General features: G+C 50.7%; 1 protein-coding gene across 1 annotated transcript; it reads right to left on the bottom strand.

Moving 5' to 3' along the window:
* Positions 1-310: 310 nt before the first annotated feature.
* On the bottom strand, positions 311-2051 carry LOC146973978 (tripartite motif-containing protein 16-like). Its single transcript, XM_085796759.1, has one exon. The coding sequence runs from the start codon at positions 2049-2051 to the stop codon at positions 378-380; it is 1674 nt and encodes a 557-aa protein (XP_085652885.1). The 3' UTR covers positions 311-377.
* Between the last annotated feature and the right edge of the window lie 8326 nt (positions 2052-10377).

Below are 10377 nucleotides of genomic sequence, written 5' to 3'. Positions count from 1 at the left end.
AATAATCTTTGATAGACACTTTGCACATGCTGATATTTTCCACATCAATAATATAATCCACATGTTAAATGCAAGTAACGATAAAGTTTCATCAAACAAAATAATCTAATCCAGAAGTAGAAAATAAAAACATTAGTATTGTGTTGTTGAAACAAACAAAACGAGAAAAAACCCAAGAAAAACCCATTACTGTGTGTATCATTGCTAGTCTCACTCACCAGACCTTCCTCCAGAGAAGGAAGTTCGTCCTTCTTGGAGCAAATGGAGTAAAGACATGGCAGCAGAGAAGCTCCTCCAGCTCAGACTGGATCAGTGCAGACAAACCTACACACACAGTCGACTGCAGCATCATGATGAACCACACTAAACACTCCTGTTTACTGGAGCTCACACAACTCAGCTGTGGCTCCAACAGGAGACCAAACCCAGAGTCCAGGATGTAGAGGCTGAGTGAAGGAGGTCTGGACTCTGTGGATCAGAGTCATGGTTTCAGTGATGCTGTAGAAAGACAGAATACCTGCCCTGTGATCCAGGTACACTCCTATTCTGGAGGACTGAGGACCTGAGACGGAGGTACCTTTACTGTTATGTATGAATGTATAACCACCACCGTAGCATCGTAATGACCAGGATTTGTCATTGTTTCCAAATACATATTCAAGCCCTGACCCTGTTCTCTGGATGTTCTTGTAGGCAGCTGCTATATCAATGTTACCACTCCACTCCACCTCCCAGTAACAACGTCCTGTCAGACCCTCTGTACTCAGAACCTGCCACCTGTCAGTGAATCTGTCTGGATGACTTGGATATGACTGGTCCACACTCATCAAAGTTACTTTTCTGTTCCTGTCACTCAGTAACAAACGTGTGTTTGCTGTGTTTGGATCCAAAATGATTTGTTTTGAAAATCTCAAGAACTCAGCTCTGGTCTGAGGTTCTCTCTGCAGCAGTAAAACTTCTACTTGAGACACTGACCATGAGACCTTTGACCCCTCCTCACTGAGAACAGCCTGCAGTTTATCTCTGGCCTCTGACACTGCTGCTGTCACTTCCTTAAAATATGTCTTAGATTGTTGAGTGACGGTGGGTAACTTCATTGGTTCACCCAGATGAGACAGAGAGGGGTAGTTGTTTAGGAAATGGAGGTGGTCCTCTGTGATTGACAGCTGCTCCAGACCAGAGTCTTTCCTCCTCAGCTCAGTGATCTCCTGCTGCAGCTTCTCCTCCAGCTCTTTGACTCGACTCACTTCAGTTTCCTGTTGAGATCTGATCTGCTGCTTCACCTCAGACCTTCTCTTCTCAATGAGTTGGATCAAGTGGGTGAAGGTCTTGTCACTGTTACTAACAGCTTCATCAGCAGAGAGGTTGATGGCCTCCGCCTCCTGTTGAAGCACCTTCACATCTTTCTCTCTGTCCTGGATTCTCTGTTGGATCTTTTGACGACTCAGCCCGAGCTCCTTCTGTTTCTCAGCCCTTTCTGCTACAGCTGAGACTGTGTCGTGGCCTTTGTGTTCATCCATGGAGCAGAGAGAACAGATACAGTGCCGATCGGTGCGGCAGAAGATCTTTATCACCTCATTATGGAGAGGGCAGATGTTCTCCAGAAGTTTAGAAGAGGCTTGGACCAGCGTGTGTTTCTTCAGTGGAGCTACGTCGTAGTGAGGCTGAAGGTGCTGCTCACAGTAAGAGGCCATACACACCAGACAGGACTTGACGGCTTTCAGCTTCCTCCCAGTGCAGTAGTCACAGGCCACGTCTCCTGGTCCAGCGTAGGAGGGATCAGCTGAAGCAGCTTTCAGTCCTACCTTCTTCACTTCCTCCACTAAGTCTGCTAACATGGTGTTTTTCACCAGGGCTGGCCTCGGTGTGAAGCTCTTTCTGCACTGAGGACAGCTGCATGTCTTCTTCTGATCATCTTCACCCCAGCAGTTTTTAATACAGCTCATACAGTAGCTGTGTCCACAGGGAATAGTCACCGGCTCCTTTAGAAGATCCAGACAGATCGAACAGCTCAGTTTGTCTTCACCCAGATTAATTTTTCGCTTCGCCATTTCTCCTCTACGACCGTCTCCAAAGTCAAGACGTTTCACTCTGGATTACCAAGTTGTTCTCTGAGCCACATCAGCTCTGACACGTCACCTGTTTCCAGTTATGAGGTTCAAGGTTCATTTATTGACATTCATAAACATGCTCTCACATTAAAACAATATAATTTATTACTCAGGTCAAAGTACCACAATAAAGTGACAGTAAAAACAGGAGCAGTGAGTTAGAAAATCGTCTCTACACATGGAGTGTAGTAATGCAGACTGAGTGTAGTGATGAAAGCTGAGAGGAGCGATGAAGGCTGAGAGGAGCGATGAAGGCTGAGAGGAGCGATGAAGGCTGAGAGGAGCGATGAAGGCTGAGAGGAGCGATGAAGGCTGAGTGGAGCGATGAAGGCTGAGAGGAGCGATGAAGGCTGAGTGGAGAGATGAAGGCTGAGAGGAGCGATGAAGGCTGAGAGGAGCGATGAAGGCTGAGTGGAGAGATGAAGGCTGAGAGGAGCGATGAAGGCTGAGTGGAGAGATGAAGGCTGAGAGGAGCGATGAAGGCTGAGAGGAGTGATGAAGGCTGAGTGGAGAGATGAAGGCTGAGAGGAGAGATGAAGGCTGAGTGGGGAGATGAAGGCTGAGTGAAGGCTGAGTGTAGAGATGAAGGCTGAGTGTAGTGATGAAGGCTGAGAGGAGCGATGAAGGCTGAGTGTAGTGATGCAGGCTGAGTGGAGTGATGAAGGCTGAGTGGAGTGATGAAGGCTGAGAGGAGAGATGAAGGCTGAGTGGAGAGATGAAGGCTGAGTGGAGAGTGATGAAGGCTGAGAGGAGAGATGAAGGCTGAGAGGAGTGATGAAGGCTGAGAGGAGTGATGAAGGCTGAGTGGAGAGATGAAGGCTGAGTGGAGAGTGATGAAGGCTGAGTGGAGTGATGAAGGCTGAGAGGAGTGATGAAGGCTGAGAGGAGTGATGAAGGCTGAGAGGAGTGATGAAGGCTGAGTGGAGAGATGACGGCTGAGAGGAGTGATGAAGGCTGAGTGGAGTGATGAAGGCTGAGTGGAGTGATGAAGGCTGAGTGGAGTGATGAAGGCTGACTGGAGTGTGGAGTGATGAAGGCTGAGAGGAGTGATGAAGGCTGAGTGGAGTGATGAAGGCTGAGTGGAGTGATGAAGGCTTTAGATTAGATTAGAAAACTTTATTGATCCCCAAGGGGAAACTGCTTTGCCATGCAATAAAAACACAAACATCCACTTAACAAACAATACAAACATTTCCATACCACCAAATAAATATAAGAAAATATTCACCTCCAGAAGATTAAAAAACAACAACAACAACAACAACAGCAACAATAGACAGCCGCTATTTGTGGTTAAAATATCTGACTGCTGCAGGAACAAAGGAGCGTCTGAGTCGTTCAGTAGAACACCGAGGCATCACTAACCGCTCACTGAAGGAGCTTTTAAGATCCCTAAATATATTGTGGAGTGGGTGGTTATCATAGAGGAGGACTGTTTTCAACTTGGTCCTTGTTCTCTTCTCCACTATTACCTCAAGCTTATCTGGGTTAAAACCAATCACTGAGCCAGCCCTCTTGATTATTTTATTAATCCTGTTCTTGTCGTCAATAGGTATACTGCCTCCCCAGCACAGAACAGCATAAAAAAGGACACTAGCCAGGATGCCCTGATAGAAAATGCCTAGCAGCCTTGGGCTAATGTCAAAGGATCTAAGTTTCCTTAGAAAGAAAAGCCTGGCTGTGTGGAGTGATGAAGGCTGAGTGGAGTGATGAAGGCTGAGAGGAGTGTGGAGTGATGAAGGCTGAGTGGAGTGTGGAGTGATGAAGGCTGAGTGGAGTGTGGAGTGATGAAGGCTGTGTGGAGTGATGAAGGCTGAGAGGAGTGATGACGGCTGAGTGGACGGCTGAGTGGAGTGTGGAGTGTGGAGTGTGGAGTGATGAAGGCTGAGAGGAGTGATGAAGGCTGAGTGGAGAGATGACGGCTGAGTGGAGCGATGAAGGCTGAGAGGAGTGATGAAGGCTGTGTGGAGTGATGAAGGCTGAGTGGAGTGTGGAGTGATGAAGGCTGTGTGGAGTGATGAAGGCTGAGTGGAGTGATGAAGGCTGACTGGAGTGTGGAGTGATGAAGGCTGAGTGGAGTGATGAAGGCTGAGAGGAGTGATGAAGGCTGAGTGGAGTGTGGAGTGATGAAGGCTGAGTGGAGTGATGAAGGCTGAGAGGAGTGATGAAGGCTGAGAGGAGTGATGAAGGCTGAGTGGAGTGTGGAGTGATGAAGGCTGAGAGGAGTGATGAAGGCTGACTGGAGTGTGGAGTGATGAAGGCTGAGTGGAGTGATGAAGGCTGAGAGGAGTGATGAAGGCTGAGTGGAGAGATGATGGCTGACTGGAGTGTGGAGAGATGAAGGCTGAGTGGAGCGATGAAGGCTGAGTGGAGTGTGGAGAGATGAAGGCTGAGTGGAGAGATGAAGGCTGAGTGGAGTGTGGAGAGATGAAGGCTGAGTGGAGAGATGAAGGCTGAGTGGAGTGTGGAGTGATGAAGGCTGAGTGGAGTGATGAAGGCTGACTGGAGTGTGGAATGATGAAGGCTGTGTGGAGTGATGAAGGCTGAGTGGAGTGATGAAGGCTGAGTGGAGTGATGAAGGCTGAGTGGAGTGATGAAGGCTGAGTGGAGCGATGAAGGTTGAGAGGAGTGTGGAGTGATGAAGGCTGAGTGGAGTGTGGAGTGATGAAGGCTGAGTGGAGTGTGGAGTGATGAAGGCTGTGTGGAGTGATGAAGGCTGAGAGGAGTGATGAAGGCTGAGTGGAGTGTGGAGTGATGAAGGCTGAGAGGAGTGATGAAGGCTGAGTGGAGAGATGACGGCTGAGTGGAGCGATGAAGTGGAGTGTGGAGTGATGAAGGCTGTGTGGAGTGATGAAGGCTGAGTGGAGTGTGGAGTGTGGAGTGTGGAGTGATGAAGGCTGAGAGGAGTGATGAAGGCTGAGTGGAGAGATGACGGCTGAGTGGACGGCTGAGTGGACGGCTGAGTGGAGTGTGGAGTGTGGAGTGTGGAGTGATGAAGGCTGAGAGGAGTGATGAAGGCTGAGTGGAGAGATGACGGCTGAGTGGAGCGATGAAGGCTGAGTGGAGAGATGAAGGCTGAGTGGAGAGATGAAGGCTGACTGGAGTGTGGAGTGATGAAGGCTGAGTGGAGTGATGTAGGCTGACTGGAGTGTGGAGTGATGAAGGCTGAGTGGAGTGATGAAGGCTGACTGGAGTGTGGAGTGATGAAGGCTGTGTGGAGTGATGAAGGCTGAGTGGAGTGTGGAGTGATGAAGGCTGTGTGGAGTGATGAAGGCTGAGTGGAGTGATGAAGGCTGACTGGAGTGTGGAGTGATGAAGGCTGAGTGGAGTGATGAAGGCTGAGAGGAGTGATGAAGGCTGAGTGGAGTGTGGAGTGATGAAGGCTGAGTGGAGTGATGAAGGCTGAGAGGAGTGATGAAGGCTGAGAGGAGTGATGAAGGCTGAGTGGAGTGTGGAGTGATGAAGGCTGAGAGGAGTGATGAAGGCTGAGAGGAGTGATGAAGGCTGAGTGGAGTGTGGAGTGATGAAGGCTGAGTGGAGTGATGTAGGCTGACTGGAGTGTGGAGTGATGAAGGCTGAGTGGAGTGATGAAGGCTGACTGGAGTGTGGAGTGATGAAGGCTGTGTGGAGTGATGAAGGCTGAGTGGAGTGTGGAGTGATGAAGGCTGTGTGGAGTGATGAAGGCTGAGTGGAGTGATGAAGGCTGACTGGAGTGTGGAGTGATGAAGGCTGAGTGGAGTGATGAAGGCTGAGAGGAGTGATGAAGGCTGAGTGGAGTGTGGAGTGATGAAGGCTGAGTGGAGTGATGAAGGCTGAGAGGAGTGATGAAGGCTGAGAGGAGTGATGAAGGCTGAGTGGAGTGTGGAGTGATGAAGGCTGAGAGGAGTGATGAAGGCTGACTGGAGTGTGGAGTGATGAAGGCTGAGTGGAGTGATGAAGGCTGAGAGGAGTGATGAAGGCTGAGTGGAGAGATGATGGCTGACTGGAGTGTGGAGAGATGAAGGCTGAGTGGAGCGATGAAGGCTGAGTGGAGTGTGGAGAGATGAAGGCTGAGTGGAGAGATGAAGGCTGAGTGGAGTGTGGAGAGATGAAGGCTGAGTGGAGTGTGGAGTGATGAAGGCTGATTTGAGTGATGAAGGCTGACTGGAGTGTGGAATGATGAAGGCTGTGTGGAGTGATGAAGGCTGAGTGGAGTGATGAAGGCTGAGTGGAGTGATGAAGGCTGAGTGGAGTGATGAAGGCTGAGTGGAGCGATGAAGGTTGAGAGGAGTGTGGAGTGATGAAGGCTGAGTGGAGTGTGGAGTGATGAAGGCTGAGTGGAGTGTGGAGTGATGAAGGCTGAGTGGAGTGTGGAGTGATGAAGGCTGAGAGGAGTGATGAAGGCTGAGTGGAGAGATGACGGCTGAGTGGAGCGATGAAGTGGAGTGTGGAGTGATGAAGGCTGTGTGGAGTGATGAAGGCTGAGTGGAGTGTGGAGTGTGGAGTGATGAAGGCTGAGAGGAGTGATGAAGGCTGAGTGGAGAGATGACGGCTGAGTGGACGGCTGAGTGGACGGCTGAGTGGACGGCTGAGTGGAGTGTGGAGTGTGGAGTGTGGAGTGATGAAGGCTGAGAGGAGTGATGAAGGCTGAGTGGAGAGATGACGGCTGAGTGGAGCGATGAAGGCTGAGTGGAGAGATGAAGGCTGAGTGGAGAGATGAAGGCTGACTGGAGTGTGGAGTGATGAAGGCTGAGTGGAGTGATGAAGGCTGAGTGGAGTGATGTAGGCTGACTGGAGTGTGGAGTGATGAAGGCTGAGTGGAGTGATGAAGGCTGACTGGAGTGTGGAGTGATGAAGGCTGTGTGGAGTGATGAAGGCTGAGTGGAGTGTGGAGTGATGAAGGCTGTGTGGAGTGATGAAGGCTGAGTGGAGTGATGAAGGCTGACTGGAGTGTGGAGTGATGAAGGCTGAGTGGAGTGATGAAGGCTGAGAGGAGTGATGAAGGCTGAGTGGAGTGTGGAGTGATGAAGGCTGAGTGGAGTGATGAAGGCTGAGAGGAGTGATGAAGGCTGAGAGGAGTGATGAAGGCTGAGTGGAGTGTGGAGTGATGAAGGCTGAGAGGAGTGATGAAGGCTGACTGGAGTGTGGAGTGATGAAGGCTGAGTGGAGTGATGAAGGCTGAGAGGAGTGATGAAGGCTGAGTGGAGAGATGATGGCTGACTGGAGTGTGGAGAGATGAAGGCTGAGTGGAGCGATGAAGGCTGAGTGGAGTGTGGAGAGATGAAGGCTGAGTGGAGAGATGAAGGCTGAGTGGAGTGTGGAGAGATGAAGGCTGAGTGGAGAGATGAAGGCTGAGTGGAGTGTGGAGTGATGAAGGCTGAGTGGAGTGATGAAGGCTGACTGGAGTGTGGAATGATGAAGGCTGTGTGGAGTGATGAAGGCTGAGTGGAGTGATGAAGGCTGAGTGGAGTGATGAAGGCTGAGTGGAGTGATGAAGGCTGAGTGGAGCGATGAAGGTTGAGAGGAGTGTGGAGTGATGAAGGCTGAGTGGAGTGTGGAGTGATGAAGGCTGAGTGGAGTGTGGAGTGATGAAGGCTGTGTGGAGTGATGAAGGCTGAGAGGAGTGATGAAGGCTGAGTGGAGTGTGGAGTGATGAAGGCTGAGAGGAGTGATGAAGGCTGAGTGGAGAGATGACGGCTGAGTGGAGCGATGAAGGCTGAGTGGAGAGATGAAGGCTGAGTGGAGAGATGAAGGCTGACTGGAGTGTGGAGTGATGAAGGCTGAGTGGAGTGATGAAGGCTGAGTGGAGTGATGTAGGCTGACTGGAGTGTGGAGTGATGAAGGCTGAGTGGAGTGATGAAGGCTGACTGGAGTGTGGAGTGATGAAGGCTGAGTGGAGTGATGAAGGCTGAGTGGAGTGATGTAGGCTGACTGGAGTGTGGAGTGATGAAGGCTGAGTGGAGTGATGAAGGCTGACTGGAGTGTGGAGTGATGAAGGCTGTGTGGAGTGATGAAGGCTGAGTGGAGTGTGGAGTGATGAAGGCTGTGTGGAGTGATGAAGGCTGAGTGGAGTGATGAAGGCTGACTGGAGTGTGGAGTGATGAAGGCTGAGTGGAGTGATGAAGGCTGAGAGGAGTGATGAAGGCTGAGTGGAGTGTGGAGTGATGAAGGCTGAGTGGAGTGATGAAGGCTGAGAGGAGTGATGAAGGCTGAGAGGAGTGATGAAGGCTGAGTGGAGTGTGGAGTGATGAAGGCTGAGTGGAGTGATGAAGGCTGAGAGGAGTGATGAAGGCTGAGAGGAGTGATGAAGGCTGAGTGGAGTGTGGAGTGATGAAGGCTGAGAGGAGTGATGAAGGCTGACTGGAGTGTGGAGTGATGAAGGCTGAGTGGAGTGATGAAGGCTGAGAGGAGTGATGAAGGCTGAGTGGAGAGATGATGGCTGACTGGAGTGTGGAGAGATGAAGGCTGAGTGGAGCGATGAAGGCTGAGTGGAGTGTGGAGAGATGAAGGCTGAGTGGAGAGATGAAGGCTGAGTGGAGTGTGGAGAGATGAAGGCTGAGTGGAGCGATGAAGGGTGAGTGGAGTGTGGAGTGATGAAGGCTGTGTGGAGTGATGAAGGCTGAGTGGAGTGATGAAGGCTGAGTGGAGTGATGAAGGCTGAGTGGAGTGATGAAGGCTGAGTGGAGCGATGAAGGTTGAGAGGAGTGATGAAGGCTGAGTGGAGCGATGAAGGCTGAGTGGAGTGATGAAGGCTGACTGGAGTGTGGAGTGATGAAGGCTGTGTGGAGTGATGAAGGCTGAGTGGAGTGATGAAGGCTGACTGGAGTGATGTGATGTGGAGTGATGAAGGCTGAGTGGAGTGATGAAGGCTGAGTGGAGTGATGAAGGCTGAGTGGAGTGATGAAGGCTGAGTGGAGTGATGAAGGCTGAGTGGAGCGATGAAGGCTGAGTGGAGTGATGAAGGCTGAGTGGAGTGATGAAGTCTGAGTGGAGTGTGGAGTGATGAAGGCTGACTGGAGTGTGGAGTGATGAAGGCTGTGTGGAGTGATGAAGGCTGACTGGAGTGATGAAGGCTGAGTGGAGCGATGAAGGCTGACTGGAGTGTGGAGTGATGAAGGCTGAGTGGAGTGATGAAGGCTGAGTGGAGCGATGAAGGCTGACTGGAGTGTGGAGTGATGAAGGCTGTGTGGAGTGATGAAGGCTGTGTGGAGTGATGAAGGCTGTGTGGAGTGATGAAGGCTGAGTGGAGTGATGAAGGCTGAGTGGAGTGATGAAGGCTGAGTGGAGTGATGAAGGCTGAGTGGAGTGTGGAGTGATGAAGGCTGAGTGGAGTGATGAAGGCTGACTGGAGTGTGGAGTGATGAAGGCTGAGTGGAGTGATGAAGGCTGAGTGGAGTGATGAAGGCTGAGTGGAGTGATGAAGGCTGAGTGGAGTGATGAAGGCTGACTGGAGTGTGGAGTGATGAAGGCTGTGTGGAGTGATGAAGGCTGAGTGGAGTGATGAAGGCTGACTGGAGTGTGGAGTGATGAAGGCTGTGTGGAGTGATGAAGGCTGAGTGGAGTGATGAAGGCTGAGTGGAGCGATGAAGGCTGACTGGAGTGTGGAGTGATGAAGGCTGTGTGGGGTGATGAAGGCTGAGTGGAGTGATGAAGGCTGAGTGGAGCGATGAAGGCTGACTGGAGTGTGGAGTGATGAAGGCTGTGTGGAGTGATGAAGGCTGAGTGGAGTGTGGAGTGATGAAGGCTGAGTGGAGTGATGAAGGCTGAGTGGAGTGATGAAGGCTGAGTGGAGAGATGAAGGCTGAGTGGAGTGATGAAGGCTGAGTGGAGAGATGAAGGCTGATAGGAGTGATGAAGGCTGAGTAGAGTGATGAAGGCTGACTGGAGTCTGACTGGAGTCTCCAAAGTCAAGACGTTTCACTCTGGATTACCAAGTTGTTCTCTGAACCACATCAGCTCTGACACGTCACCTGTTTCCAGTTATGAGGTTCAAGGTTCATTTATTGACATTCATAAACATGCTCTCACATGAAAACAATATCATTTATTATTCAGGTCAAAGTACCACAATAAAGTGACAGTAAAAACAGGAGCAGTGAGTTAGAATATCGTCTCTACACATGGAGTGTAGTGATGCAGACTGAGTGTAGTGATGAAGGCTGAGAGGAGCGATGAAGGCTGAGAGGAGTGATGAAGGCTGAGTGGAGAGATGAAGGCTGAGAGGAGCGATGAAGGCTGAGAGGAGTGATGAAGGCTGAGTGGAGTGATGAAGGCTGAGTGGAGAGAT

The sequence above is a fragment of the Trachurus japonicus genome, chromosome 14 (assembly GCF_045865225.1).
Source record: "Trachurus japonicus isolate A0001 chromosome 14, Traja_1.0".
Taxonomy (NCBI): domain Eukaryota; kingdom Metazoa; phylum Chordata; class Actinopteri; order Carangiformes; family Carangidae; genus Trachurus; species Trachurus japonicus.
The sequence above is the reverse complement of the archived record's forward strand: the minus strand, read 5'-3'. Positions and strand labels throughout refer to the sequence as shown.

Coding starts and splice junctions, on each gene's coding strand:
- LOC146973978 (XM_085796759.1), bottom strand. CDS start 2,051: ATGGCGAAGCGAAAAATTAATCTGGGTGAAGACAAACTGAGCTGTTCG.